General features: G+C 38.4%; 2 protein-coding genes across 6 annotated transcripts in view; both read right to left on the bottom strand.

Annotated features, from left to right (window-relative positions):
• LOC149813134 (Amino acid kinase family protein) overlaps positions 1–26900 on the bottom strand; it is a 187233-nt gene that overhangs the window by 92685 nt on the left and 67648 nt on the right. For 4 of the 5 annotated variants that reach the window (XM_089992468.1, XM_089992472.1, XM_089992471.1 and 1 more), the window contains exon 5: positions 17680–17741. In XM_089992468.1, the coding sequence (XP_089848594.1) occupies positions 17680–17741 (62 nt within the window). Of the gene's footprint in view, positions 1–17646; positions 17742–26900 lie in introns of all 5 variants that reach the window. The other variant, XM_089992469.1, reaches the window with a different exon arrangement.
• Positions 26006–26847, bottom strand: LOC149813135 (uncharacterized). Its single transcript, XM_089992228.1, has 3 exons — positions 26830–26847; positions 26154–26688; positions 26006–26085 (listed from the first exon to the last, which is right to left on the bottom strand). Exons 1-3 carry the CDS (start codon positions 26845–26847, stop codon positions 26006–26008), a joined length of 633 nt encoding a protein of 210 aa, XP_089848354.1.

The following is a 26900-nucleotide window of genomic DNA, read 5'->3' as shown; positions in this document are numbered from 1 at the left end:
CCATGATCAATCTGTTGAGAAACAGAAAGCAAATTTAAATTATGTTTTCAAACCGTTCTTATTTTTGGAATACTAAAATTGAAAGATTTTTCAAAGTTTTCAAGTCCTTTAATATCAAGAGAGGTTTCATCAGCAGTAAACACATTTCTTTTACTAGAAATATCACTACAATCAGAAAGTATAGATCCATCATAAGTCATATAAAATAAAAACCTGAATCTAATAGCCAAGGAACCACATCTGGAGAAGAGGTGTAGACAGCGACAACGATCACATATTACCTTTTGAGAAGAGGTTGCAAAGCTTCCACAAGCTAAGAAAGAGACATGTTTGAAATAGATTTGCTTGAAGATTCTTGATCAGCTTGTCAAGTTCCAACTGAGGCAACCTTTCTTTCATCTTTTATCTTAAATTCAAGACAATATGGTTTACTATGTCCTAGTTCTCCATAATGATGACAAACAATAATGCTTCTTTTCTTTCCATCCCCTTTTCCTTCGTACATACAATTTTTCCTATAGTTATTATTTTTATAGAAGTGTGGTGGTTTGTACGTATGAGTGTTGGCTCGCGGTCTTCAAACAGCTAAGACATTATCTTTGACTTCTCTCAATTCATTTTTAGACCTTAACCTAGTCTCTTCCATGCACACTTTAGCCAAAACCTCTTGGATAAGATGAAGCTCATCTTGCCTACTATAAATAATGTTACTCCTTATTTACTCAAATTTGGGTCTTAATCCGCTCATAAATTGGAAGAATTGTTCATTATTTATTTGTTTCTTTCTAATTTGAGCATCATTAGGAGTCTCCCAAATGAGCTCCAACTTGGCCATTTGTTCCCATAGTTTCTTTAATGAGCCAAAATCACTCTTTTTGTAAAAACCAGTAAAAAAAAAATTTAAAAGGGATCGGACCTGGGTCGGGTCCAGACCCGACCCGGATCGAACCCGTGCCAGCCCCTCGAAAATCCTTTTCAGAGGGGCTGGCAGCCCGCAGAGGGAGGGGGATCTTCGGCGACACAGGGGGCGGGCCCTGTGTGCGCCCCCTCTCTATATTAAGACGAGAGAGGAGAGGGGAGGGCTTACGAGCCTCCCCCGACCCCCCGACTCTCTCTCTCTCATCTCTCGTCTCTCTCTCCCCTCTGTCTCTGCTCTCTTTTTCCCCCCCGACTCTATCTTTCGCCTTTATCTTTGCCGACGCCGGCCAACCCCCCCTTCACGGCACGACCTCTCCGGTGAGCCCCTCTTCACGCCAGCCTTTTTTCGACGACCTCCTTTCCCTTGGCAGCCCAGGTAAACCTCCTTCCCCTCTTTTTCCTCTAGTTCGCCGGAAGGCCGGCGACCCCTGTCGAGCCTTCCTCCTCCATTTTTCCGTCAGGCAAGGGGCTTCGCCCCCTTGCTTTCCTCTTTGTAGCAGGTAGGGGGAGGGGCTCCGCCCCCTGCCCTTTTCACTTTTCCGGCAGGGGCCATGGCCTCTGCCCTTCCCTTCGTGTAGGGGCCGATGGCCCCTACCCTTTCCTTAAGAAAGGAAGCAGGGGCCTTCGGCCCCTGCCTCACCTCTTGGAAACCCAGCAGGGGCCGATGGCTCCTACCCCTCCCTTGACCGACAGGGGCCTCTAGCCCCTATCTCTCTTTCCTGTCGAGCAGAGGCTCGACAGGGGCCATTGGCCCCTGCCACCTCTCCTGATAAGCCGCAGGGCGGGGGCCCTTTGGCCCCCGCACTCCCCCTATTTTCCTTAAAACCCAGCAGGGGCCAATGGCCCCTGCCCCTCTCAAGACCGACAGGGGCCTCTGGCCCCTGTTCCATTTCTTATCGAGCAAAACTCGACAGGGGCCATTTGGCCCCTGCCTTGTCTTCCGAGGGCCGCAGGTGTGCATTTGGCCCCTGTGACCTCGTCTCTCTCTCGTTTTGCCTTCCGTCAGGCCAACGGAAAGGGGTGGGAAGCCCCCCTTCCATTCGAGGTTGGAGAAGCCGAGTCTCCTCTCTACCTTTGCTCATTTTTATGCCTTCTAAAATCATATTTTTACAGTTTATGCAACGGAGCCCGTTCGCGCCCCGCGAACTAAACCGACGATCACCTACGTTCGTAGACGACTCCATTCTCGCAATACCTCAAGGTAGGAGAAGTTGCACAAGGACTTAAATAATTAAATCAAACATAAATAATTAATGATTGAAAGGACTTAATGATATATTTATATACATATACGTATATAAGTACATTTTTAATTCAAGGACGCGATACACGTATATAAGTACATTTTTAATTCAAGGACGCGGTTTCGCGATCCTTGTCCTTGCTTTCGCATTTCCTATTTCTGTTGCCGTCGCGCTTTGTGCCCAGGCTTTTGTTTTAGCAATTACTACTTACTGTCTTTTAATTCAAGGATGCGGTTCCGCAATCCTTGTCCTTTGCTTTCGCATTTCCTGTTTCAGTTTGTCGTCGCGCTTTGCGCCCAGGCTTTTACTTTCGTATTTACTGCTTACTGTCTTTGAATTCAAGGACGCGGGTTCGCGATCCTTGTCCCTTGCTTTTGCATTTCCTGTTTCCGGTTGCCATCGCGCTTCGCGCCCAGGCTCTTGCTTTTCGCATTATTATCTCTTGTTTTTGCCTTACCATAGACTCAGTGTATTCGGGAGGAATACCTATTCCTTTTTCTACCCGATATGTTTTGGAAAAACCCTTGATCTGGGGCAAGATCAAGTTGTTGGGTGATGGGTTCATTTGTGAAGCCCATTTACCAAAACCAGTGTCGTGACTTACATAGCACCTAGACACTGCGTCATCGGATGTCAGATTTGAGAAAATCACATGCCATATGTTGGCAAGTTGTGTGTCGTTTCGAAAGATTTGAAATGTTAAAATAGCTTTTAAAAACATTATATCTCTGCGAAACACACTCCCGAGGCTCCTATTAAGGACGTATATCCCTTTCCTCGTAAGTGTACTCTTGAACATGCGAGACATGTTAGTACTACGACGATTGGATGAGAGAGTCTTATGACCTCGATTAATGCTTAGTGCACGTTGTTGAAAACACATATAAAAGTGGGATCGCCTTCATAGGCAAGATGCTCGTTTCGGTCTAATGGACCAGAGCATGAAGAATGAGGCAACGGCTAAGAAACCCCGTCGCGCTCAATTCAACCTGGCTTTGTCAAGAGAGAGGACGAAGGGTACCAACTCCGATGGACAGTCCATTTATGGCTTTCTAAAAGGGCCAAAGACCCGTTTTTCCCCAGTCATCGGAGGTTAAGGGGAGGGATAGGGGCTACATAAGTTAGCCTAACACTTCTGCAGAAGTTGGATGCATCCCTATCAGGCCTTGGGGACTTATTCTCTCGACCATCGGTCGTCTCCATAGGAATAGGATTTAGTGAGACAACCGAGGTATATTAAAATACTTAACATAATGAACACTCGGCTTGGACTCGACTGTTTCGACTCACGTGCCATGTATGTACCCGCATGGCCAGTTATCAAGTAATAACTAAATTGAGCATGCACACCCTTTTCAGTTTGTTGTACTTAGCTTATTCCTCCAGTCTATCTGCTTAGTTTGCTCGTTACTACACAAGCTCCATGGTTGTAGTGGTCATTGCACGATATTCCGCTTCAGTTGAGGACAATGATACTTTATGCTGCTTCTTGTATCTTCAAGAAATCATAGAGTCACCTAAGAAAACACAAAAACCAGTGGTTGAGACTCTATCATTGGGATTTCCTCCCCAATCAGCATCTGTATAAGCAATTAAATCAAGGGATGAGGAGGTGGAAAGAAAAACTCTTTTAATTATGGTGTTTTTAATGTATCTGACAATCCTTAAGACTGCACTCATGTGCACAGTTGTAGGTGCATGTTGAAACTGACTGACGGAGTAAACTGCATGAGCTATGTCTGGCCGAGTGATGGATAAGTATGTCAAAGACCCAACGAGTTGACGGTAGGGAGTAGGATTCTCAAGAAGTGTCCCATCTTCCAGCCTTAGCTTTGCATTGATAACCTCAGGGGTTTCTGTCTTCTTATCATCCGAAATTCCAGACTTGGAACAAATGTCAGCAGCAAGTTTCATCTGAGAGAGAATATACCCTCGGGGTGAATATACAACTTCAATACCTAAAAAATATCTTAAGAAACCAAGGTCAGACATGTCAAAATTTTCTTTTAAAATTTTCTTAATATCATGGATTTCTTGCTCATCACCAGTGATGATCATATCATCAACATATAGTAGTAGAATAACTACAAAGGACCCTGCACTTTTCACAAATAACTCAGTGTCAGTATAACATGAACGAAAATTTAGGCTAGTCATTACATTGCTAAATCTATCATGCCAAGCCTTTGGAGCTTGTTTTAACCCATAAAGTGCCTTTTTTAGTTTAAGAATTTTGTTTTCACCAATAGATACTCCTGGTGGATGATCCATATAGACCTCTTCACTTAGTTCACCATTAAGAAATGCGTTCTTAACATCCAATTGATAGATATGCCATTTTTTAACGGATGCAACCGCAATAAGAGTCCTAACACTAGTGATTCTAGCTACGGGAGCGATGGTTTCTTCATAGTCTATTCCGTACTCTTGAGCATATCCTTTGGCTACCAACCTAGCTTTATAATGTTCTAATGACCCATCACTTTTTGTTTTAATTTTGAAGACCCATCTACATCCAATAGACTTCTTTCCCGTGGGTAATGAAGTTATTTCCCAAGTTTTAGCCTTTTCAAGGGCACTAAGTTCTAGTTTCATGGCTTCAACCCATTGAGGAATGTTTTTGGCTTCATTATAGTGTGACGGTTCATTATAAGAATGTAATGCAATTAGGCATGCCCTATATTTAGGTGTTAGGGACTCATAGGAAACAAACCTATTAGGAGGATTGGAGATTCGGCTAGATCTCCTTAAAGAGGTTTCTTCTATGTTGGAACTTTGAGAATATTTTTCTAAAGCGCTTATGGGAGTTTCTTGACCACGCCTAGCATAGGTTTGAATTGACCTATTTTCAAAATCATTACTTCAATTTTCAACATTACTAAGAGAAATATCCTCTAAATCATTAGGAACATCCTCTACGTGAGGAGTCACATCTTCTTGAGAAAGAAGATCAAATAAGAAAGCATATTCGCTTTTATCAAAATCTTTATTTTTCTCAAGTCGTTCTCATTTTCTAAAAAGGTAACATCTTTGGATACATATAGTTTGTTACTTTTGGGATCGAAGCACTTAAAACCTTTTTTATTTTCTCTGTATCCTAAGAACACACATTCGATAGCTTTGGGAGATAACTTATCTCTTTTATGTGTAAGGACAAAACACTTACACCCAAAAATTCTTAATCTATTAAAATCGGGTGTTCTTTCAAAAAGTTTTTCATATGGAGATATACTTTGTAGGGATGAGGATATCTTTCTATTTATCAAATAAGTGGAGGTTAAGGCGGCTTCGGCCCAATAACATTTTGGAATTTCTTTGGAAATGAGAAGAGTCCTAGTGGTTTCCAAGATGTGTTTATGCTTTCTCTCGGCTAGACTGTTTTGTTGGGGAGTCTTAGGACATGACCTTTGATGACAAATTTCATTGGTTTCCAAATATTCTTGAAATTCATTTGACATATATTCTCCACCGGAATCCGATCGAAGAATGGAGATATTAGTTGAAAATTGATTTTTGACAATCATATGAAATTTTTTAAAGAAATTAAAAACTTCGGATTTTAGGTTGAGAAAATAGATCCACACATATCGAGTGAAATCATCAATGAAAGTAACATAATATGAGTATCCTCCTTTTGATATGACCGGAGAAGGACCCCAAACATCCGAATGAACTAATTCAAAGGGTCTTTTGGACACAAATGTTCTCTTTGGAAAGGTGGTGGATTTCATTTTTCCAAAAATACAACTCTTGCAAACAAAATGTTTCTCATTACAAAAATTCTTTCCAAAAGGAAAGGAGTACATTTTTTAGAAGCTTGGATGTCCAAGTCTTTGATGCCAAGTTTCCATATTTTTATCTTGGACATGATTACAAAATGATTTAGTGGGAAGTTTCAAATTGTTCATGTAGTAGAGATCTCCCCTCCTATGGCCTTGCCCAATCCGCTTCCCGGACTGGAGATCTTGTATAGAGCAATCCTTGGTTGAGAAGGAGATTTCACATCCATGATCACATATTTGAGAGACAGATAAAAGATTTAAATTAAGTTGAGGTACTACTCTTACATTTGGCACAAAAAAAAACTTTTGAAAAGTCTAAGGTTCCAAAACTTTTAACTTGTAAAGAGGTACCATCGGTGGTGGAAACAAAAGAATTTTTGGAGTTGCTACATACATTGGATAGTCCATTTTCAATAGGAGTCATATGAAAAGATGCTCCAGAATCAAGAATCCAAGAAGGCGTACCTGGAGGAGAAGAAGAGGCAATGGCGGCTCCTGAAGTTGACGGCGATTTGAGTAGAATTTGAAGTGCTTCGGATAGTTGAGCAAGGGAAAAGGACTCTTTCCCTTTCATTGGCTCCTCCTTTTGTGGGATTTCTTCAATAATAGCAACTTTACCTTTTGGAGGTTCATTTATCTTTGGACAATTAGGTCTTATATGACCCGGTTCTTGACAATGATGGCAAATGGCTTTCCTATAATTGCCATTATAGTTATTTTGCCTCCCAAAGTGTGGAGACTTATATGCTTTCATATGATTGCCGGGTTTAGACACGGCAAGAACTTCATCTCCTCCTTTAATCATGCCAAGACGCGTTTCTTCTTGGCATATTTCGGCTATGGCATCTATGAAGAAGGGATGACCTAACTTTTTCATATTCGGACCTAAGCACATGTAAAAATTGGAAAAAGTGTTGTTTCTCCATTTGTTCTCTTCTCATTTCCACATCTTCACTTGATACCCATTTGGGTTCAAGAAGGGATAGCTCATCTCATAAAGGTCCAAGAGTGTTATATTAATCCCTTACACTCATTTCACCTTGCTTAATGGTACGGATTTTTTCTTGGATAAAAAATTGACGAGCAAGGTCTTTTTGGGTATACATACCTTTCATAAAGAACCATGCTTCATTTGCTAGGCAGAATTTAGCAATGTTGGCGCAAATCTTTAGCTCCACGTTGTTCATGAACCATGCAAGAATTTTTGCATGCTTACTTTCCCAATCTTCTACCTTGGATTGGTGATCTTCAATAGCCTTCATGCAAGCATTTCCTTCTAGAGCTTTTTCTTGATCACCATCAATTTTTGTAAGTTGAAGTTGAGGTTCCCTAATGGTGCCCATAACATATCCCCAAAGCTTTTTACCTTTGAGGTTGTTCTCCATGGCGACGGCCCACATCATGTAGTTAGTACCATTAAGCTTGAAGGAGAGATCAATCTTTTGTTCTCCTTCCATTATATAATCAAGAATGGAGGACAAACAAAGAGAGAGATAAAACAAGACAACTAGCTATATGAATCAAGAGCACAACCAAGGCTCTGATACCATGTAATGAAATATGCGGAAAAGAAATGTATGTCCTACAATGGACATTCACACATAGAAATCAAAGAACAAGTCCAAAAGAGGACATACACAAAAGCCAATAATGGCTAGAAAGCATAAAATCTTATAAATGCACTAAAGGGCTTGAAGAAGCCACACATTACAAAGGGGGAGACCCCACTTATTTATAGGCAAGAGAGGAGTGAGGGAGAGTTAGAGAAAAGCAAGAGAAAGGGACCATTGGGAGTCCCAACAAGGAGTCGTTGGGCTCCCAACGATCACAATTGTGACCGTTGGGGGCCCAACGACTCTTTGTTGGGGCCCCCAATGGTTGTGCATTAAATGCACAAAAGAAACAAAAAAACAAAAAAAAGAAATAAGAAAAAATAGAAAAAGAAAAAGGAAAAAGGAAAAAGGAAGAAAAGGAAAAAGTTTAAAATGCCCCTATTGGGCGAGATTACAAAACTACCCCTTATCGGGTAGTGACTGTTAAAAAAAAAAAAATATATATATATATATATATATATATATATATATATATATATATATATATATATATATATATATATATATATATATATATATATATATATATATATATATATATATATATATATTTCATATATTTTAACATCAATATGATCATCTATGATGTTTTCTTGAGGCAATAAGTCAAATAAAAAAGAATAAGCAATATTTTCATTTGGTTGGTGTGAAAAACCATTTTCTTCTTCTAGGAATGTGACATCTTTTGAGATATAAAGTTTGCTCTTGAATATGTCAAAACATCTATAACCTTTTTGTTTTTCGCCATATCCTAAGAAAATGCATTCAATAGCCCTAGGAGAAAGTTTATCATTTTTGTGAGTTAGAACAAAGCATTTACATCCAAAAATCCTTAGTCTTTTATAATCGAGAGACATATTGTAAAGTTTTTCAAATGAAGAAAGATTTTTCAAACAGGATGAAGGGGTTATATTGATAAGATACGTTGAGGTTAGAACCGCTTTGGCCCAAAAGGATTTTGGGATATTTTTTGAAATTAATAACGTTCTTGTAGTTTCTATTATGTGTCTATGCTTTCTTTCCGCAAGACCATTTTGTTGCGGAGTGTTGGGACAAGAACGTTGATGAAAAATTCCATTTTCTTTTAAATAGCTTTGAAAATCATTGGACATATATTTGCCTCCCGAATCAGACCTAAGAATAGATAGATTTCCCAAGAATTGATTTTTAACCATTGCATGGAATTCTGTAAAGAAAGAGAAAACTTCGGATTTGCGACTTAGGAAGTAAATCCACGTGAATTGAGTGAAGTCATCAATAAAGACCACAGAATACGAAAAACCTCCTTTAGACAAAATAGGGGAAGGTCCCCACACATCGGAATGAACAAGTTCAAATGGCCGAGTGGTAAAGTAACTTCTTCGAGGAAATGGAGTAGCTTTAGATTTCCCAAAAATGCAATCTTTACAAGTCATGTGATTGTCTTTACAAGTATTGTTCAAAAACGGAAAAAGAGACATTTTTACAAAATTTGGATGACCAAGTCTCTCATGCCAAATTCCAATACTTTTGTCTTTTACAAGATTGCAAGAGGATTTAGATGGAAGAGTCAAAAAGTCCATAAAATAGAGATCATCCCTTCTATGGCCTTGCCCAATCAGCTTCCCTGACTGGAGATCCTGCACGGTGCAATCTTTAGGTGAGAAAGAGACTTGATATCCATGATCGGTGATTTGAGAAACGAAAAAAAGATTTAAATTAATTTTTGAAACGATTCTTACTTTAGGAACGAATTTTTTTTTAGAATTTTTAAAATCAAGCGTTCCAATACTTTCAATTTTTAATGATGTTCCATCGGTCGTTGAAACATAAGAGGATATGGGTACGGAAAAAACATTTGAAAGAGAGTTTTTATGAGATGTCATATGAAAAAAAGCACCGGAGTATAGTATCCACATACCTGGAGGTGATGAAGAATAGGCGATGGCGGCTTCGGATGTTGAGGAAGAAGTCTTGAGAAGATGTTGGAGAACTTCGGAGATGTGATTAAGAGTCTCTTTGATATCTCCCTCTTTGGCTTTTTCTTCTTCCTTCTTTGGAGAATTTTCTCCAACCGCGGCTACTTTTCCTTTAAGTTTGGGACAAACCGGTCTAATGTGTCCCGGTTCATTACAATAATGGCATATTATTCCCTTTCTAGGCCCATTACTATTTTTGTTGAAGTGAGGAGGTCTATAGACTTTAACATTTGATCCGGGCCTAGTAACGGCCAAAACTTCATCATTGTTAATGCTTAAGCCAAGTCGAGTTTCCTCTTGGCATATTTCGGCGATGGCATCTTCAATAGGTAAGGCTTTGCTTCTATGGAGAAGAGATGCCTTAACTTGTTCAAATTCCGGGCGAAGACCATGAAGAAATTGAAAAAAATGTTCCTTTTCAATTTGTTCCCTCCTTAATTCAATATCTTCCGGGGCCACCCACTTAGGCTCAAGAAGAGCAAGTTCATCCCAAAGAGGAGTTAGAGAGCTAAAATAGTTCCGGACACTCATGTCCATTTGTTTGGTGGAACGGATTTTTTCTTGACAAAAAAATTGTCGAGCAAGATCCTTTTGGGTATACATACCCTTAAGGAAAAACCATGCCTCATTGGCCCTTCTAAATTTGGCAATATTAGCACAATTTTTAAGGTCAACATTGTTCATAAACCATGCCAAAATTTTGGCATGGTTACTTTCTCAATCCTCAACTTTGGATTGATGGTTATTGATAGCTTTGATGCGGTCATTGCCATCTATAGCTTTTTCAATCTCATTTTCGATTTTAGTGAGAACAAGAGAGGGTTCGGAAGTAGTTCCCATAACAAAACCCCAAAGTTTCTTACCTCTTAGATGATTTTCCATCGCGGAGGCCCACATGAGATAGTTGGACCCATTTAGCTTAAAAGAAAGCTCCACTTTAGAATCACGTTCCATTGGCACAAAATCCTTCCTTTCTTCTTAAAATTTGAGAGGCACACGTTCCAAGATAATAAAGAGAAGCCCAATCACCAACCGAGCTTTGATACCATGTAATAAAAAGAGGTGGAAGCTCCAATGGAGTAAAAAGCAATCTTTAAGAGTGACCTTAAGAGCCAAGAACACAAACACTATAAGTGCACACACAAAACTCTCAAAAGTAGAAAATGACTTAAAGTCATAAGTTGGATTTATTGAAGAAAGGAAGAGAAGGGTGAAAACCCAATGCTTACAAGAGGAGAACACCTCCTCTATTTATAGAAAAGGGAGGCTCAAAGAAGGGACCACAAGGGGCTCCCTTGTAGTCGTTGGGAGCCCCAACGGTCAGAAATCTGACCATTGGGGCCCCAACGACTACAAGTGTGGGGCCCTTGTGGTCTTACAGAAAGGGGGAAAATAAAAAAGAAAAAAGTAAAAAAGAAAAAGAGAAAAAGAAAAAAAGTAAAAAGGGAAAAAATACATTATGGATTTACAAGAATACCCCTATCGGGTATTTCACTAAAAAGGAAACTGTATATATACATATATGTATATATATACTTATATATATACGAATGTATATATATAAGTATATGTATATATATATACATATTTTAACATTAATGTGATTTTCAAGATAGATGTGTGTATTGACTTTGAATAATGCATGTTTTTATGAATGTTTAAAGTGATGAATGATTTATGAGTTTATCTTTGAGATATTTTATGCATGCATCTCTACTTTTGACAATATGCAATTATATTCTCTTAAAAATTAAGAACTATGATTTCTTAAAAAATTTATTGAGGTGAGACTCAATGAACTTTTTCAAAATTGATGTTGAAAATTTTTCTTTCTATTAAAAGATTTTTTTTTAAAATTTGTTAAATTGTATTTAAAATATATTGTATTTTTTATGTGCTTGGCCATCATCTCTCCATAATATATATAGTTAATTTTGAATTTTTTTTATGGCTTATTATACATGTATGTGTATAGTTGGAATGCTTCGCTAGCTCTATTTACATGTTCTCAAGTAGTGATATTGAAAATTTTAAAGACTCTTTGTATAATGGAGAGTATTGTTGAGACTTAGATGTTTTTAGTAAATAAGTTTTTCTAAACTAGAGGTTATTTGAATCTTATTCTTTAATGAGGGACCTGGGTGTAATTTTGTTCTTTGGACTATCTCTATTTAATATAGAGATTAGCCCTAATTGAGTGAAGAGGATTAACTCTTTTCTTGTGCAGTCGTCTCTCTCTCTCTCTCTCTCTCTCTCTCTCTCTTCTCTCTTGATTAAGGGCTCAGTGCATCTTCAACATGGTATCAAAGCCATAGCCGATCGTGGGAGCGTGATCGAGTGTGATCAAAGCACAGTCGATCGTGGAGGCTTTCGTGATCGTGAGAAAAACTTCGATTCAATGAATATTTTTCCAATCAGGTCAGCGATTAAATTTTTTTAAGATCTGATGACAGATCTGGTCGTGGATGCTAGCTGTGTGTTTCGTAGCCCCTTGGTGTTGTCTTTCGTGGAAGCACTCAGATTGTGGCTGATCGTGGAAGCACTCAGACCGTGGGTCGTGTGATGCCGCTGGTCTGATTTGATTATCTGTGTTGTCGACACAGATTTTTACATAAAAAAAAATCTAATCGTTGCAAATTGATTGGATGCTGCGGGCTTCAAAACAAATGATCTTTGAAGTGTGGATGGTGGATAAGTTCAGATCGAGTGAAGATCTGATGCAGAGAAGTAGCGAAATCAAATCAAGTGGGGGTCGGTTCTGTTAAAGGCTGTGAAGAATCAGATACAGCAGAGATCTGATCCATTGTCCTTGGAAGCGTGATCTCGTGCCCTGCTCCAAGTTCGAGTGACTTCAGTTTCTAGCAATCAGAGGCACATTCGTGGTGGATGTGCAGTCGAGGTATGCATCTCTATCTTAGTTGTGATATGCATCTCTATAGTGGTGGATGTATAGTCGTAGTAGACAGCCTATTGTAGACATGGTATTCAGCCTGTCGAGGTCGTGGATGATGCAGTCGTGAAGGGTGAAGCAGGAGGGAACCTTCTGCACAGGTCGTGTGTGCTGGTGCTGTGCCTGTATTACGTTGAGGCTGCTGCTGATCGAAAAAAAAAACAGTCGTGAAATTGCACAGGGAAAATTATTTTTTTTTCATGTTATCGCTGGTTGTGCTCAGATTTTATTTAGCAAGCAGTTGGGTGCTGTGTCGTGATCATTTTGACTCAGTTGATGGTTGAAAACAGCATGTGAAAAACATTCTGTTCGTGGGAACCGTGTTTTTTGAAGTGAGATTCTGTGTTGGGTGCTGCTACTGTTTGTCGTAGTGGCGGATGTGTGATGGTAACACATTCTAAGTCGTGTTGGATGTGTGATCGTGATTTACAACCTATAGTCATCCTTGGTTGAGGTGAAAGTTTTGGTCAAGTTTCTTAAAATTATATTTAAAGTTTGGATCTGAACAGTCGAAGGTTGTGTTTCTCCGGTTTCATTGGTGAAGTCAAAATTTGATATAGTCGGATTTATAGTTGATTGTGGGTATGCGCGTGTGGTTGCTCTTGCATTTTGTGAATCAAGCTCATTAGTTTATATTATGGCTCAAATGGTTAAATCAGATGTAGATTCCTCCAATGATTGTGTAACTCTTAGCAGGGCTGAATATGACGAGCTCCTGTCTTTACGATCATCCAATTCGAAGTCTTCTGTTGCGTAGGTTGTGTGCTCGGCAGGTAATGGCCAATCGGCTCAAGGTGGTAGGTGGGTCATTGATTCTGGAGCCTCGGGTCACTTGTGCGGAAACTCGAGTAATTTTTTGAGTTTAAAACCTGTGACAGGTCAAAAAGGGGTACGTCTGGCTGATGGTAGTTCTTTCCCAATTGTAGGGCAGGAAAACATGTCTATTACCCCTACTCTTTAATTGTCGCATGTTCTTCATGCTCCTTCGTTTCCACAGAATTTATTATCCGTCAGTCGAATGACAAAAGAGTTAAATTGTAGAGTGATTTTTGATCCTATGGGATGCACCTTTCAGGACATGCTGACGGGAAGAAGGATTGGTGGTGGCTATGAGGAAGGTGGTCTGTATTACCTACACCAACCAGAGGTTTCTGCCTATTCTGCTGTTACATCGTCCTCAAGTCCTCTATTGTGGCTTCATCGTTTGGGTCACCTTCCAATGACAAAACTTCGTCGTGTCATTCCTTATATACCTCCCTCAGTTTCTTTTCAGTGTGAAACATGTCAATTGGGAAAACATTGTCGAAGCTCTTTTCCCTCCAGTCAGAGGCCATCAAGTCAAGGATTGTTTGATCTTCTTCATGTAGATGTGTGGGGTCCAAGTAGGATTTCGAATAGGTCTCAGTGTCGTTATTATCTAGTTATTGTTGATGACTTCTCGAGACTATCGTGGGTGTTCCTGTTAAAAGATCGGTCTCAAGGTCCTGTTATTCTTAAATCTTTAATTGCAGAGATAAAAACTCAATTTGACATATGTGTTAAAATTGTTCGCACTGATAATGCTCTTGAGTTCAAATCCAAAGACTTACTTCAATTCTACTCTGTTAATGGGATTCAACCTCAATTTACATGTCCCCATACCTCCCAGCAAAATGGGGTGGCTGAGAGGAAACATAGACAAATCCTTAATGTTGCTCGATGCCTTATGATTCAATCCAATATGCCTGCTACATACTGGGGCGATGCGGTTTTGACAGCCGGGTTTCTTATAAATCGCATGCCATCAAGTTCCGTAGAAGACCAGATCCCAATTCAAATTCTCCATCCAGAGGCTCCTCTCTTTCCTATCCCCCCTAAAGTTTTTGGATGTGTGTGTTTTGTGCATAAACTGGGTCCTGATCGAGATAAACTTGCTGCGCAGTCTATTAAATGTGTTTTCCTTGGGTATCCTAAGAACCAAAAAGGATATCGTTGCTATGATCCAATATCTCATAAAGAGTATGTCAGTGCGGACGTTACCTTCTTTGAGTCTATTCCTTATTTTTCGAGTACTACTCCAAGGTTACAAGAGAGTCAGGGTGATGTTTTTCCTCTGCCAATTCCCCCTTTTCCTTTAGAGTCATTCACTCCAAAGCCTGTGGCTCCATCCTCTGGGGAGACTCGATACAGAAACCCTCCTATAGTGTATACTCACAGGTTACCACCTACCTCCATGCCCCCATTATCTCCTTCTCCTGAGGCAAGTATCTCTGAGCATCCTGAAGTTTCTGCTATTGATGAGGATCTTCCTATTGCTCTGCGAAAAGGGAAAAGACAGTGCACCCTTCATCCCATTTCTCAGTTTGTTTCTGAAGTTAATCTTGGGGCTTTTATGAAGAATTTTATCTCGGCTTTGTCTGCCTCCTCTGTTCCGCTTCATCACAGTCAGGCTCTATTCGACTCCAAATGGATGCAGGCTATGCAGGATGAGATGGATGCCCTATGCTCTAGGGGCACTTGGGATTTGGTTGATCCTCCAACTGATGCAGATATTGTTGGCTGCAAATGGGTATATACCATTAAATATAACTCGGATGGGTCAATTGAACGGCACAAAGCCCGGTTGGTTGCAAAAGGGTATACTCAGACTTATGGTGTTGACATTTTTGAAACTTTCTCCCCAGTTGCTCGTCTTGGCACTATTCGTCTTGTTCTGTCTGTTGCTGTGCACCATGGATGGCCCTTGTTTCAGTTGGATGTCAAGAATGCCTTTTTGTATGGGGATTTGCATGAAACTGTCTACATGCAACAACCTCTAGGGTTCGAGGTTCAGGGGGAGTGTAAGAAGGTGTACAAGTTGAAGAAGGCTATTTATGGCCTGAAGTAGAGTCCAAGGGCATGGTTTCACAAATTATTTGAGGTAATGTCGAGTTTTGGCTTTGTCAGGTCAGCTTCAGATCACTCCTTGTTTATCAAGAAAACCAGTACTGGAATTGTTGTTATGGTGGTATATGTCGATGACATCATATTAACAGGGAGTTGTGCCCAAGATATTTCTGCCACAAAAGATCATCTTCAGAAACACTTTGTTACTAAAGATCTTGGTCACCTTCGATATTTTCTGGGTATCGAAGTTGCAAGAAACAAAGAGGGCTTAGTATTGTCTCAAAGAAAGTATGTGTTGGACTTATTAAAAGAGACTGGAATGCTAGGAGCCAAGCCAGTTAATATTCCAATGGATCCCAAAACTCATATGTTCGATGAGAAGTCTGAGTATGTGGACAGTGTCAGTTTTAGATCTTTGGTGGGTAAGTTGCTATATGTGACTGTTACTAGACCTGACATTTCATTAGCTGTGAGTAAAATCAGTCAGTTCATGGACAAACCTACAAAAGTTCACTGGGATGCAACTATGATGGTTCTCCGGTACTTAAAGGCATCTCCTGGTAAAGGTCTGTTGTTTAAACAAAATCCATCTTTGGACGTTGTTGCTTACACTGACGCAGATTATGCAGGATCTGTTGAAGATAGGAAATCAACATCTGGATTTTGTGTGTTTGTGGGAGGAAATCTTGTTACCTGGAGGAGTAAGAAACAAACTGTTGTAGCCAGGTCAAGTGCTGAATCTGAAGACCGAGCAATGGCCCAGACTGCAGCTGAGATTATGTGGGTAAAATCAATCTTGACTGAGCTTCAGGAGAAAGTATCCCTACCTATGTTGATGATGTGTGACAATAGGGCTGATACATATATTGCCAACAACCCAGTGTTTCATGAAAGGACTAAACATATTGAAGTTGACTGTCACTATGTTCGCGACTTGGTTCAGGCTGGGTATATCTGCACCGATCATGTATCTTCCGAAGATCAAGTAGCTGATGTTTTTACCAAAGCCCTGGCGAGACCAAATTTCTCAAAGTGTTGTGACAAGCTGAGCATGATTGATATCTATGCTCCAGCTTGAGGGGGAGTGTTGAGACTTAGATGTTTTTAGTAAATAAGTTTTTCTAAACTAGAGGTTATTTGAATCTTATTCTTTAATGAGGGACCTGGGTGTAATTTTGTTCTTTGGACTATCTCTATTTAATATAGAGATTAGCCCTAATTGAGTGAAGAGGATTAACTCTTTTCTTGTGCAGTCGTCTCTCTCTCTCTCTCTCTCTCTCTCTCTCTCTCTCTCTCTCTCTCTCTCTTTCTCTCTCTCTCTCTTCTCTCTTGATTAAGGGCTCGGTGCATCTTCAACAAGTATGATTGAAGATCAAGAAGCACCATTTAAGGAAGCAACGAATGGAAGCACCTGATGAAGTCAAATGACAAACTTTTATGTAATGGGTTCTTTTTTTGAATTTACAAACTTACAATGAGATACTATAAGTTTGAAGGGGGTGTTAAGATTAATGTATCCTTTATATATATATATATATATATATATATATATATATATATATATATATATATATATATATATATATATATATATATATATATATATATATATATATATAGTATAATATATACATATATGTTCATATATATGTATATATATCTTTATATACATATTATATGTATATATTGTAATATATTATATAAAGATATATATAATATATATTTTGGGGACCAACGGCTAGAATTCTAGCCATTGGGAGATCCCTCCCTCTTCCTTGAGAGGACTGTTTTTATCCTCTCTTCCTATATTCTTCTTCTCTTTCTTCTCTATAAATAGGGGTGGATGTATGCCTTGTAAGGTGAGAGAGTGATGGGTAATTTTAGGTTTTTTGTGTTTGTGAGTGTATTGTAGTAAGGCCTTTATTTATTTTGTTATTCATTATGAATGAAATCATTTATTCATACAACTTGTATCAAGTTTTTATATTGTTAGCATTCAAATACATTTTGATTGGCATTTAGACCACGATTTGGAATGTGTTGGGTTCTGTGCTATTTCGTTACACTATGAACATTAAGCAAAGATTACAAGAATGTGAAACCACCATACTTTTCAACCCATCAACATTAAAAGTGAAAAAGATTGAGAAAAAACTCAAATAACTACAGGAAAAGAAGGATAAAAAGAATAAGAAAAAAAAAAGAATGATATCAAGATTTCATGAACCACATTTTCTTAAGAACAGAAACGAGTCAACATGAAGCAGAATTTGGATAACATTAGGAAAGAAGCAACATAAACAGTTCGGCACAAACTAATGAATTACAGGATTTCTGTAGGCTTCTAACATTTCTTTCACGTGTTGACCAGCCACCAGAAAAGGGAGAAATTCCAACAGATGGAATACCTTCTGCAAAATCAAATCCAGATCAAATATTAGGAAGGCTAGTACTATAAAGATGTCAAAGCACAGTGTTTAACCAGACCTACTCACTCTTGATGACATATAAATTAAAAATGGACACCCAAGAGAAGATCCAATAAGCTAATTGGATGGATCAGATTTGAGGAGTCCAAATATTAGTTGGACTTAGAACTGCATCGGCCGTCTATAAACCAATCCTTGATCCAACCAAGGATCCAAACTAAGATTTGACCTTTTATCTGAACATTTTTCAAAACCAGAGTTTTTCCCCAATTAATCCAGGTATAGCCATTATCCACCCAACCAGGACCTGACAAACCCAGGTGAGATTAATGCCTCATATGTGTTAAGTTGTATATATATATACACACGTATTGTCATACATACATATTTGTTTCATTTTGTACATATATATGTATATATTGATGTAATACGTAAATATCCTCTGGGGGTATTTTTGTCTTTTTACTCATTTAATAGTACTGTCAATTAAGAACAAATTTTCTCTTATTTATTTATTTTTATCTTTTTGTTTAATGTCTTTTTTGTAAAGAGCAAGGGCGCTATGGACAAAAGACCATAGAGTCGTTGGGGGCTCCCTAGCGGTCACATTTATGACCGTTGGGAGCTCCCAACGACTCTATTGGGAGCTTCCCAATAGAGCCTCATGCTCTTCCTTTGTGTATATATAGGGGTTGAACCCCTCTTTTGTAACTAATGCTTCTCTTAAGCATTTATGCTCAATAAAGATGAATATTTTTACATTTTGTGTTTTTCTATTTAGTTCCTCGGATGTTTTATATGCACTTAGTGCATGTGTTGTTGCCCCTTGATGGCTATTGTTTTGTCCTATGATAGATTTGTGCTTGTGCACATTGTGTTGCGATCTTGGAAGCCCTTAATCGCATTGGTTTGTGTTTATGCACTTTTGTGATCGTAATCTTGTAAAGACATTAGTGGCATTGTTTTTGTATTTTCTGCTATTTCATTACAATATGGCACCAAAAGCTGGATCAGACTCCAGATCCAACTGGGTCCAGCCAAGACAAACCTGTTAGCAGCCCTTACATAACATGTAGTAAAATTGTCTACGAAGAGACAATACACATACAAGCACAAATACTTTATAAAAAAAGTGCACGAAAGCACTCTCACAACACTTGAACAAAATACGCAAAAAGCGTATAAATAATAAACATGCAATAATGCATGTATTTCATAAATAAAAGCAAATGCTTGAAACTCTCAAGCTTATTTTACAACAAGGGGGAACACCCCTATTTATACAAGAAAGGAGAGGTGCAAGGGGGCTCCCCAAAGGAGTCGTTGGGGAGCTCCCAACGGTCACAATTGTGACCGTTGGGGGCTCCCCAACGACTCTATTGGGGAGACCCCTAATGCAAAAAGGAAAAAATAAAAAATAAAAGAAATTTAAAAATAAAGGAAAAATTACAGCATATTCCAAATGGAATATGCGCAAAATGTAAAAGGACTAAAATACCCTTTTCGGGTAAAAAGAGAAAAATGTATAAATATATATACTTATATATAGAAATACGTATACATATAACATATGTATACATATCTCTATGTATATAAGTATATATATTTATACTTACAATAATGGTTCTTGAGTATACATTTTAACACCCCCCCCTCAAACTTACGGTGTGATAACCGCAAGTTTGTCAAGAAGTAAATGAAATCTAGGCGAACAAAGAGCTTTTGTGAAGAAGTCCGCAAGTTGATACTCAGACGTCACGTATGGTAGATCAATGACTTTCTTCAAGTATTCTTCTCTGACATAATGGCAGTCCATCTCTATATGCTTTGTTCGCTCGTAAAATGTGTGGTTCTTGGCAATGTAGATTGCACTTTTATTGTCACAGCAAAGCTTTGTTGGTTCTTTGACAACTACTCCCATATCTTCCAAAAGACGTCGAATCCACACTATTTCCATGGTGGTAGATGCCATGGCTCTGTATTCGACTTCAGTGGATGATAAGGAGACCTTCTGTTGCTTTTTACATCGCCATGAGATCAAAGATTCTCCTAAGAAAATACAAAAACCAGTGGTGGAGTGACGGTTACTAGGGTCATCTCCCCAATCTGAGTCAGTATAAGCAAGCAATTTTAATTCAGAAGAAGAGGATATGAATACTCCCTTATTCACCGTTCCCTTCAAATATCTGATGATGCGAAGCACAACACTCATATGAACGGTTGTAGGAGCATGCTGAAACTTGCTGGCGATGTGTATAGCATGTGACAAATCGGGTCGAGTAATGCTGAGATACATTAAAGAGCCTACCAATTGTCTGTAAAGAGTAGGATCGATTAGAGGAACACCGTCGTCAATCTTCATTTTTGCTCCCACAACTTCAGGGGTTTCGCATACTTTGTCATCAGAAATCCCTGATTTGTCAATAATCTCACAAGCAAGCTTAGACTGAGATAAAAAATAACCACGTTGCGAATAGGCAACCTCAATTCCAAGAAAATATGTCAGAAAACCCAAGTCTGGCATCTCAAATTTTGAAGTCAAGACGGACTTAATACCCTTGACTCCTTGAACATCATCACCTGTAATTAACATGTCATTAACATATAATAATAATATTACAATCCCTGCCTTAGATTTTCTAATAAATAGAGCAGTGTCAGTATAACATGAGGAGAAACCATTTTCCAGCATTACTCTGGTAAATCTGTCATACCAGGCTTTGGGAGCCTCTTTCAAACCATAAAGGGCCTTTCGAAGACGAAGGACTTTATCTTTAGGGATCTCCATGCCTGGTGGAGCATCCATATACACTTCTTCATTAAGATCACCATTTAAAAAGGCATTTTTCACATCCATTTGAAAGATATTCCAATTTTTAATAGATGCAATAGTGATAAGACATCTAACCGTAACCATTCGGGCTACAGGAGCAAAAGTTTCTTCATAATCAATTTCATACTCTTGCCCATACCCTTTTGCAACTAAGCGAGCCTTATACCTTTCAAGGGATCCGTCGCTCTTAGTTTTAACCTTAAAAACCCATCGACAGCCTATAGTTTTCTTTCCTATGGGTAGAGTTTGGAAATCCCAAGTTTCAGCCCTTTTAAGAGCATTAAGTTCATTTTGCATAGCTTCTTGCCATTCTATACATTTTTTTGCTTCTTCAAAATTTTTAGGTTCAAAATAAGAATGAATGGCGCTAAGACAAGCCCTATATCGGGGTGAAAAGGAATCAAAGGAGACAAAACGAGTGGGAGGTCTCCTATTCCTCTCCGATCTTCGGTGATCGAGAACAGGACCAAGTTCACTATATTGATCAAAAGCACTTCTAAAGGTTTCTTGGTTTCTACGAGAGTATGTTATAGGATCACTTGAAATCCTGCATTTTTGTTGGTTATGCTCTTCGACATTACTCTCAATGTTCTCATCATGGTTTGATGATACATCATCATCACTAGATGTATCATCATTACTAGACAATAAGTCAAAAAAGAAGGAATAATCGAAATTTTCTTGTTGAGAAACATTTTTTTCAAATTCACTTTCATTTTCTAAAAAAGTTACATTTCTAGAGACATATAACTTATTTTCTCGAAGATCATAGCATCGAAATCCCTTTTGAGTTTCAGAATATCCAAGAAAAGCGCAGGGAATAGCCTTGGGAGAGAGTTTGTCATTCTTATCCGTAAGTATGAAACACTTACACCCGAAGACTCGTAACCTATTATAATCTGGTTCGAGTTTATATAAAATCTCAAAAGGGGATATTTTCCCTAATATTCTAGAAGGCAAGCGATTTATCAGATAAACAGAAGGAAGAGCTGCTTCAGCCCAAAAATTTTTAGGGATGTTTTGGGAAATAAGAAGGGTTCTAGTGGTCTCAATGATATGCCTATGTTTTCTTTCGGCCAACCCATTCTGTTGAGGGGTTTTAGGACAAGATCTTTGGTGAATGATTCCTTGATCTTCAAGATATATTTTAAATTGGTTGGAGAGATATTCTCCTCCAGAGTCACTTCTAAAAATCTTTATGTTACTATTAAATTGAATCTTGATCATTGAATGGAAGGTTCTAAAGCACGAAAAAACTTCATGTTTGAATTTAAGAAAAAAAATCCATGAATATCTAGAGAAATCATCCACAAAAATAACATAATAAGAAAAGCCTCCTTTTGAGACTACAGGTGCGGGTCCCCAAACATCGGAATGAACAATTTCAAAGGGTTTAAATGAGAACATAGTTCTTTGCTCAAAAGGTAAACTTTGCATTTTTCCAAGAATACAGTCATTACAAGAAAAAGAACTTTTACATAGGTCCTTTGCAAAATGTAAATAAGATAACTTGGTGATATTAGGATGACCAAGTCTTTTGTGCCACACATTTATATCTTTGTTTCGGGCAACATTACAAAAAGATTTTGGAACTTGAAGAGATTCCATATAGTATAAATCGCCTTTTCTAAAGCTTTCCCCAATCAATTTCCCGGACAGGCGATCCTGTATTAAACATTTATCACATGAAAATTTAATATCACAACCATGGTCCGAGAGTTGAGAAACAGAGAGAAGATTTAAGTTAAGTTTAGGTATAAATCTAATTTTAGGAATAAAAAAATATTGAGTTTCAAAATTACCTATTCCTTTAATTTCAAGAGAGGTTTCATCCGCAGTGGAAACAAAGGATGGAGAAACATTTTTTGAATAATCGGAAAGTGAAAACATGTTTGGGAACATATGAAAAGATGCACCTGAGTCCAAAAGCCAAGAGACTTTACCTGGAATGGAAGAGGTAGACACGGCGACACCGGATGTAGCTCCCTTGAGAAGAGGTTGAAGGGCTTCCATTATTTGGTTCAACGAGAGTGACCCACTTGATGATGCCTCTTCCTTTTGTGGTGCACCGGTGGTGGCCATAGCGAGAAGCTTCTTCCATTTGGGACATACGGGCTTGATATGCCCCGGTTCTTTACAAAAATGACATATAGTCTTGCTATAGTCCCCCTTTCCTCTTTGACCACTATCTCCTCCTTGATTTTGGAATTTAAAATGAGGAGGACGATAGGTCTTTACATTATTTCCGGGTCTTGATACGGCATTAACTTCATTGTTTTCTTCATGATTACAAGGAACCATAAGAACACTTGATCCTTGTTTACATAAACTCATACGAGTCTCCTCACCACTTAATTTGGTGAGAACATCTTCAAGAGAGGGAGGAGTAAATGAGGATAGAAGTGATGACCTTATTTGCTCAAATTCCGGTCTCAACCCATTCAAAAAATTGAAGAAACGATCTTCTTCAAGTTGCTTGTGGCGGAGTTCAATTGCCTCTCCACTCCATTTTGGTTCAAGCATAGACAGGTCATCCCAAATAGAGGAAAGATCGGCAAAATATTCCCTAATAGACATTTCACCTTGAGTAAGGGAGAGGGCCTTCTTTTGAAGGTAATACTTATGGGATAGATCTCTTGATGTATACATTTTCTTGAGATAATGTCAAGCTTCCGATGCTCTTTTGAATTTGATAATGTTGGCATTAATCTTTGTTTCGACGGATGCGAAGAACCAAGAAAGAATCTTGAAGTTCTTCATTCCCCATTCGTCGTGTTTCTTGGAGTATTCCTCAAGAGCTTTGATCATTTCCTCTCCCTTAAGAATCTTGATTTCACTTCCGTCCATTACGGTTATCTTGGGTTCCGGTTCCGGAATTGTTCCTTGCACATAACCCCACAATCCTTTTCCTTTAATGTGGGCCTCCATATTCCCGGCCCAAATATGATAGTTGGACCCATTCAACTTGAAGCCAAGGGCAAAGTGAGACTCTTTCTCACCCATTAAGGCGTAAAGAGAAGGAGAAAAAAGACGTACCAATACAATGTTTCAACTTCTACTTTGCACAAGATCCTTCTAAAATATTTGAGAAGCAAGATCCACCACTTCAATCTCTAAAGATCCGAAGGCACGGTTTTCGAGGCACTCGAACAAAAGAGGATCTCACGATCTTCAATCACCAACCGAGCTCTGATACCATATAAAATTGTCTATGAAGAGACAATACACATACAAGCACAAATACTTTATAAAAGAAGTGCACGAAAGCACTCTCACAACACTTGAACAAAATACGCAAAAAGCGTATAAATAATAAACATGCAATAATGCATGTATTTCATAAATAAAAGCAAATGCTTGAGACTCTCAAGCTTATTTTACAACAAGGGGGAACACCCCTATTTATACAAGAAAGGAGAGGTGCAAGGGGGCTCCCCAAAGGAGTCGTTGGGGAGCTCCCAACGGTCACAATTATGACCGTTGGGGAGCTCCCAGCGGTCACAATTGTGACTGTTGGGGGCTCCCCAACGACTCTATTGGGGAGACCCCCAATGCACCTTTTTGTAAATACAAAAAGGCAAAAATAAAAAATAAAAGAAATTTAAAAATAAAGGAAAAATTACAGCATATTCCAAATGGAATATGCGCAAAATGTAAAAGGACTAAAATACCCTTTTCAGGTAAAAAGAGAAAAATGTATAAATATATATACTTATATATAGAGATACGTATACATATAACATATGTATACGTATCTCTATGTATATAAGTATATATATTTATACTTACAATAATGTTTCTTGAGTATACATTTTAACACATGTTACTTGTGATCTTGATAGTGAACACGGGAAAATAATCAGACTTTTATCTAGATATCCAACAGTGACTGATCCAAAAACTTTTGGTAAAAACACAAGTTTAGCAACACGATTAAATAACTGCTGTGATGCTATTAACTTGAACCTGGAGTGTTCAGCATGGTTCTTAAACATGTGTGTGGCCTTGCCTTACAAGTGCTCTTATATCATGCAGGATTCAAGAGTTGCACAAAAGCACATTTTCATAAAAAGTGCATTTCACGGGTAGATTAGGCAAAAGGCCAAAATAGTTGACAAGAAATAGATGGGTTATGGCAGTGTAGCATCATAAAATAGCACGAAATTATAAATTATAATTAATGCAAAACACTGCACCATCACTGATCACTGCTCATTTTAAAATTGCTTGCAGCTTAAAACACTTCATGAGAAACTGACATCTTTGAGGTATGCATAACAACCATATTGATTAAAGGAAGCAACTATTTCTCAATATGATTTGTGGAAATGGTAAAACAGAGCAGCAACAGCTGTTCTAGACAAAAACAAATGAGGAAGCGAAAAGGAGGTATTCAAATATTTGAGTTTAAAAAATGGTCGGCTTCTAACTGTGGCAGTCAGGGCAACCTTATTCATAAATTGATTGTGTATAAAATACATACATGAAATCACCAATGGAAGTACTGTTATGATTCACCCAGTCAATAAATATACAAGAATAAGAAGAGAGAAAATCCAGGTCAGTACTCCAAGCAGGGGCGGCTCAAGAGAAGTTGGAGGCCCTAAGTGAAGCCTCCAAATGAGGCCCTAAATTTTTTTTTCATTGTACATAAAAATTCTATTATTTATTAAAGGCACAATTTTTTTCTTAAATTCTTAATATCCTCCATATTTACTAATTGGGTTCATATATATATATATATATGTGTGTGTGTGTGTGTGTGTGTGTGTGTGTGTGTGTGTGTGTGAGTAATGCGTTGGTGCTGCCCACTTTCTCGTTCTGCCTCAAAATCATAGTTTTTGTGTGTTTTTTATCACATCTAACACCATAGATGTGATCTATAGGTTTTGTTTAGTGAGAACTGGCTTTTGGATCACCGGAATCTGACCTGTATACAGGTTTTTTTGGTGATCCAAAATCAATGGCTATGAAGGTACCAGTTTTTGCCAGCTCATAAAAACATGTTTTTTCGTCGAAAAAACATGATCCAAGAGTCAATTACCACTAAATCGAGCATGCTAAACACATCTAACGGTTCAGATCTATCATAAAACACTTCAAAACCATGGGGCAGAATGGGTCAGAACGAGAAATGAGGCCTAATATGTTCAGTTCTCTCTCTCTATATATATATATATAATCATACTACACCAAAAAAATATTATTTAAAATCCACATTTCTTGCTTTTAATTGTGCAAATATATTGATTAAATCTTTATAATCAAGCTTTGTAATTATATCTCTTTCGATAGATAGAATAGGTAATCCACTTAATCTTTCTTGTGACATAGTTGTTCTTAGATATGACTTAATAAATTTTAATTAGGATGCTGAGGTGAAGTTCTATGGATTGAAAATGAGATTGTTATCTCAACAGCATGTCAAGATGTTGAGCAGGGTGACTCTTGCATTGATCAAGCACCGCAACAAACCCTCCAACTCATCCTCAACTTCCCTCAAGCAATGATCCAAATTTGCCATTAGCCTTTGTGCACATTGAACATTGTCCTCTACCAACATTTTGCTTGAATGGCCAGAGCAAACAAGGCCACATTGAGCCTCACAATTTCATTGGTGTTCTCATCATCACCACCATCAAGCCTCTTTGAACTCAACAATGTGAATCTCGAGAAGATCGATCGTGTGGAGTTGTGCACAGAGATGATCGATGCGAGAAGCTCAAACACAGACACTGTATTGGCTCTGACCTCCCTCAGGTTGTCATCAACTTTATCCTTACTATCATTAGAAGGAAAGGCAAGAACTTCCATACTTTTCAGCAGTTGAAGGCATTTGGTCATATCCTTTTTCATTCTCTTCCTCGTGCATTGGTATATGCTGACACCAACATCAAGATTTTGATCCCTTCTGTGGAACATTGACTGAAGGCCCTGTTGCTGCTCTCTCAACTGTGTCAGTGAATCCTTCACCATCCCACAAACATCCAATAATCTTAGGAAGTCATCCAACAATTGACTCACAAAACTCTCTTTTCCTTGGAGAGCTTGTTGGGTATGCTTAATTTGTAGTAAGTCATAAGTGCAACAGCATAGCTAATCCGCTTTGAGATTTGAGGCCCCTCCAAAATAGGAGGCCCTAGGCGGTGACCTCAAATCTCAAAGAGGCCAGCCGGCCCTGACTCCAAGAAGGCTTGGAAATACAAACCAAATAGCAATGGGTTTTTGTTTCCAAACTGTATTCAGGGTAGTCATTATTCTTCAGAGTTATTTTATATATATTGCATTCTTTACTGCACAATCCAAAA

The sequence above is a fragment of the Nuphar pumila genome, chromosome 16, assembly GCF_984573655.1.
Source record: "Nuphar pumila chromosome 16, dmNupPumi1.hap1.1, whole genome shotgun sequence".
NCBI lineage: Eukaryota > Viridiplantae > Streptophyta > Magnoliopsida > Nymphaeales > Nymphaeaceae > Nuphar > Nuphar pumila.
This window is presented reverse-complemented; position numbering and strand designations above follow the sequence as displayed.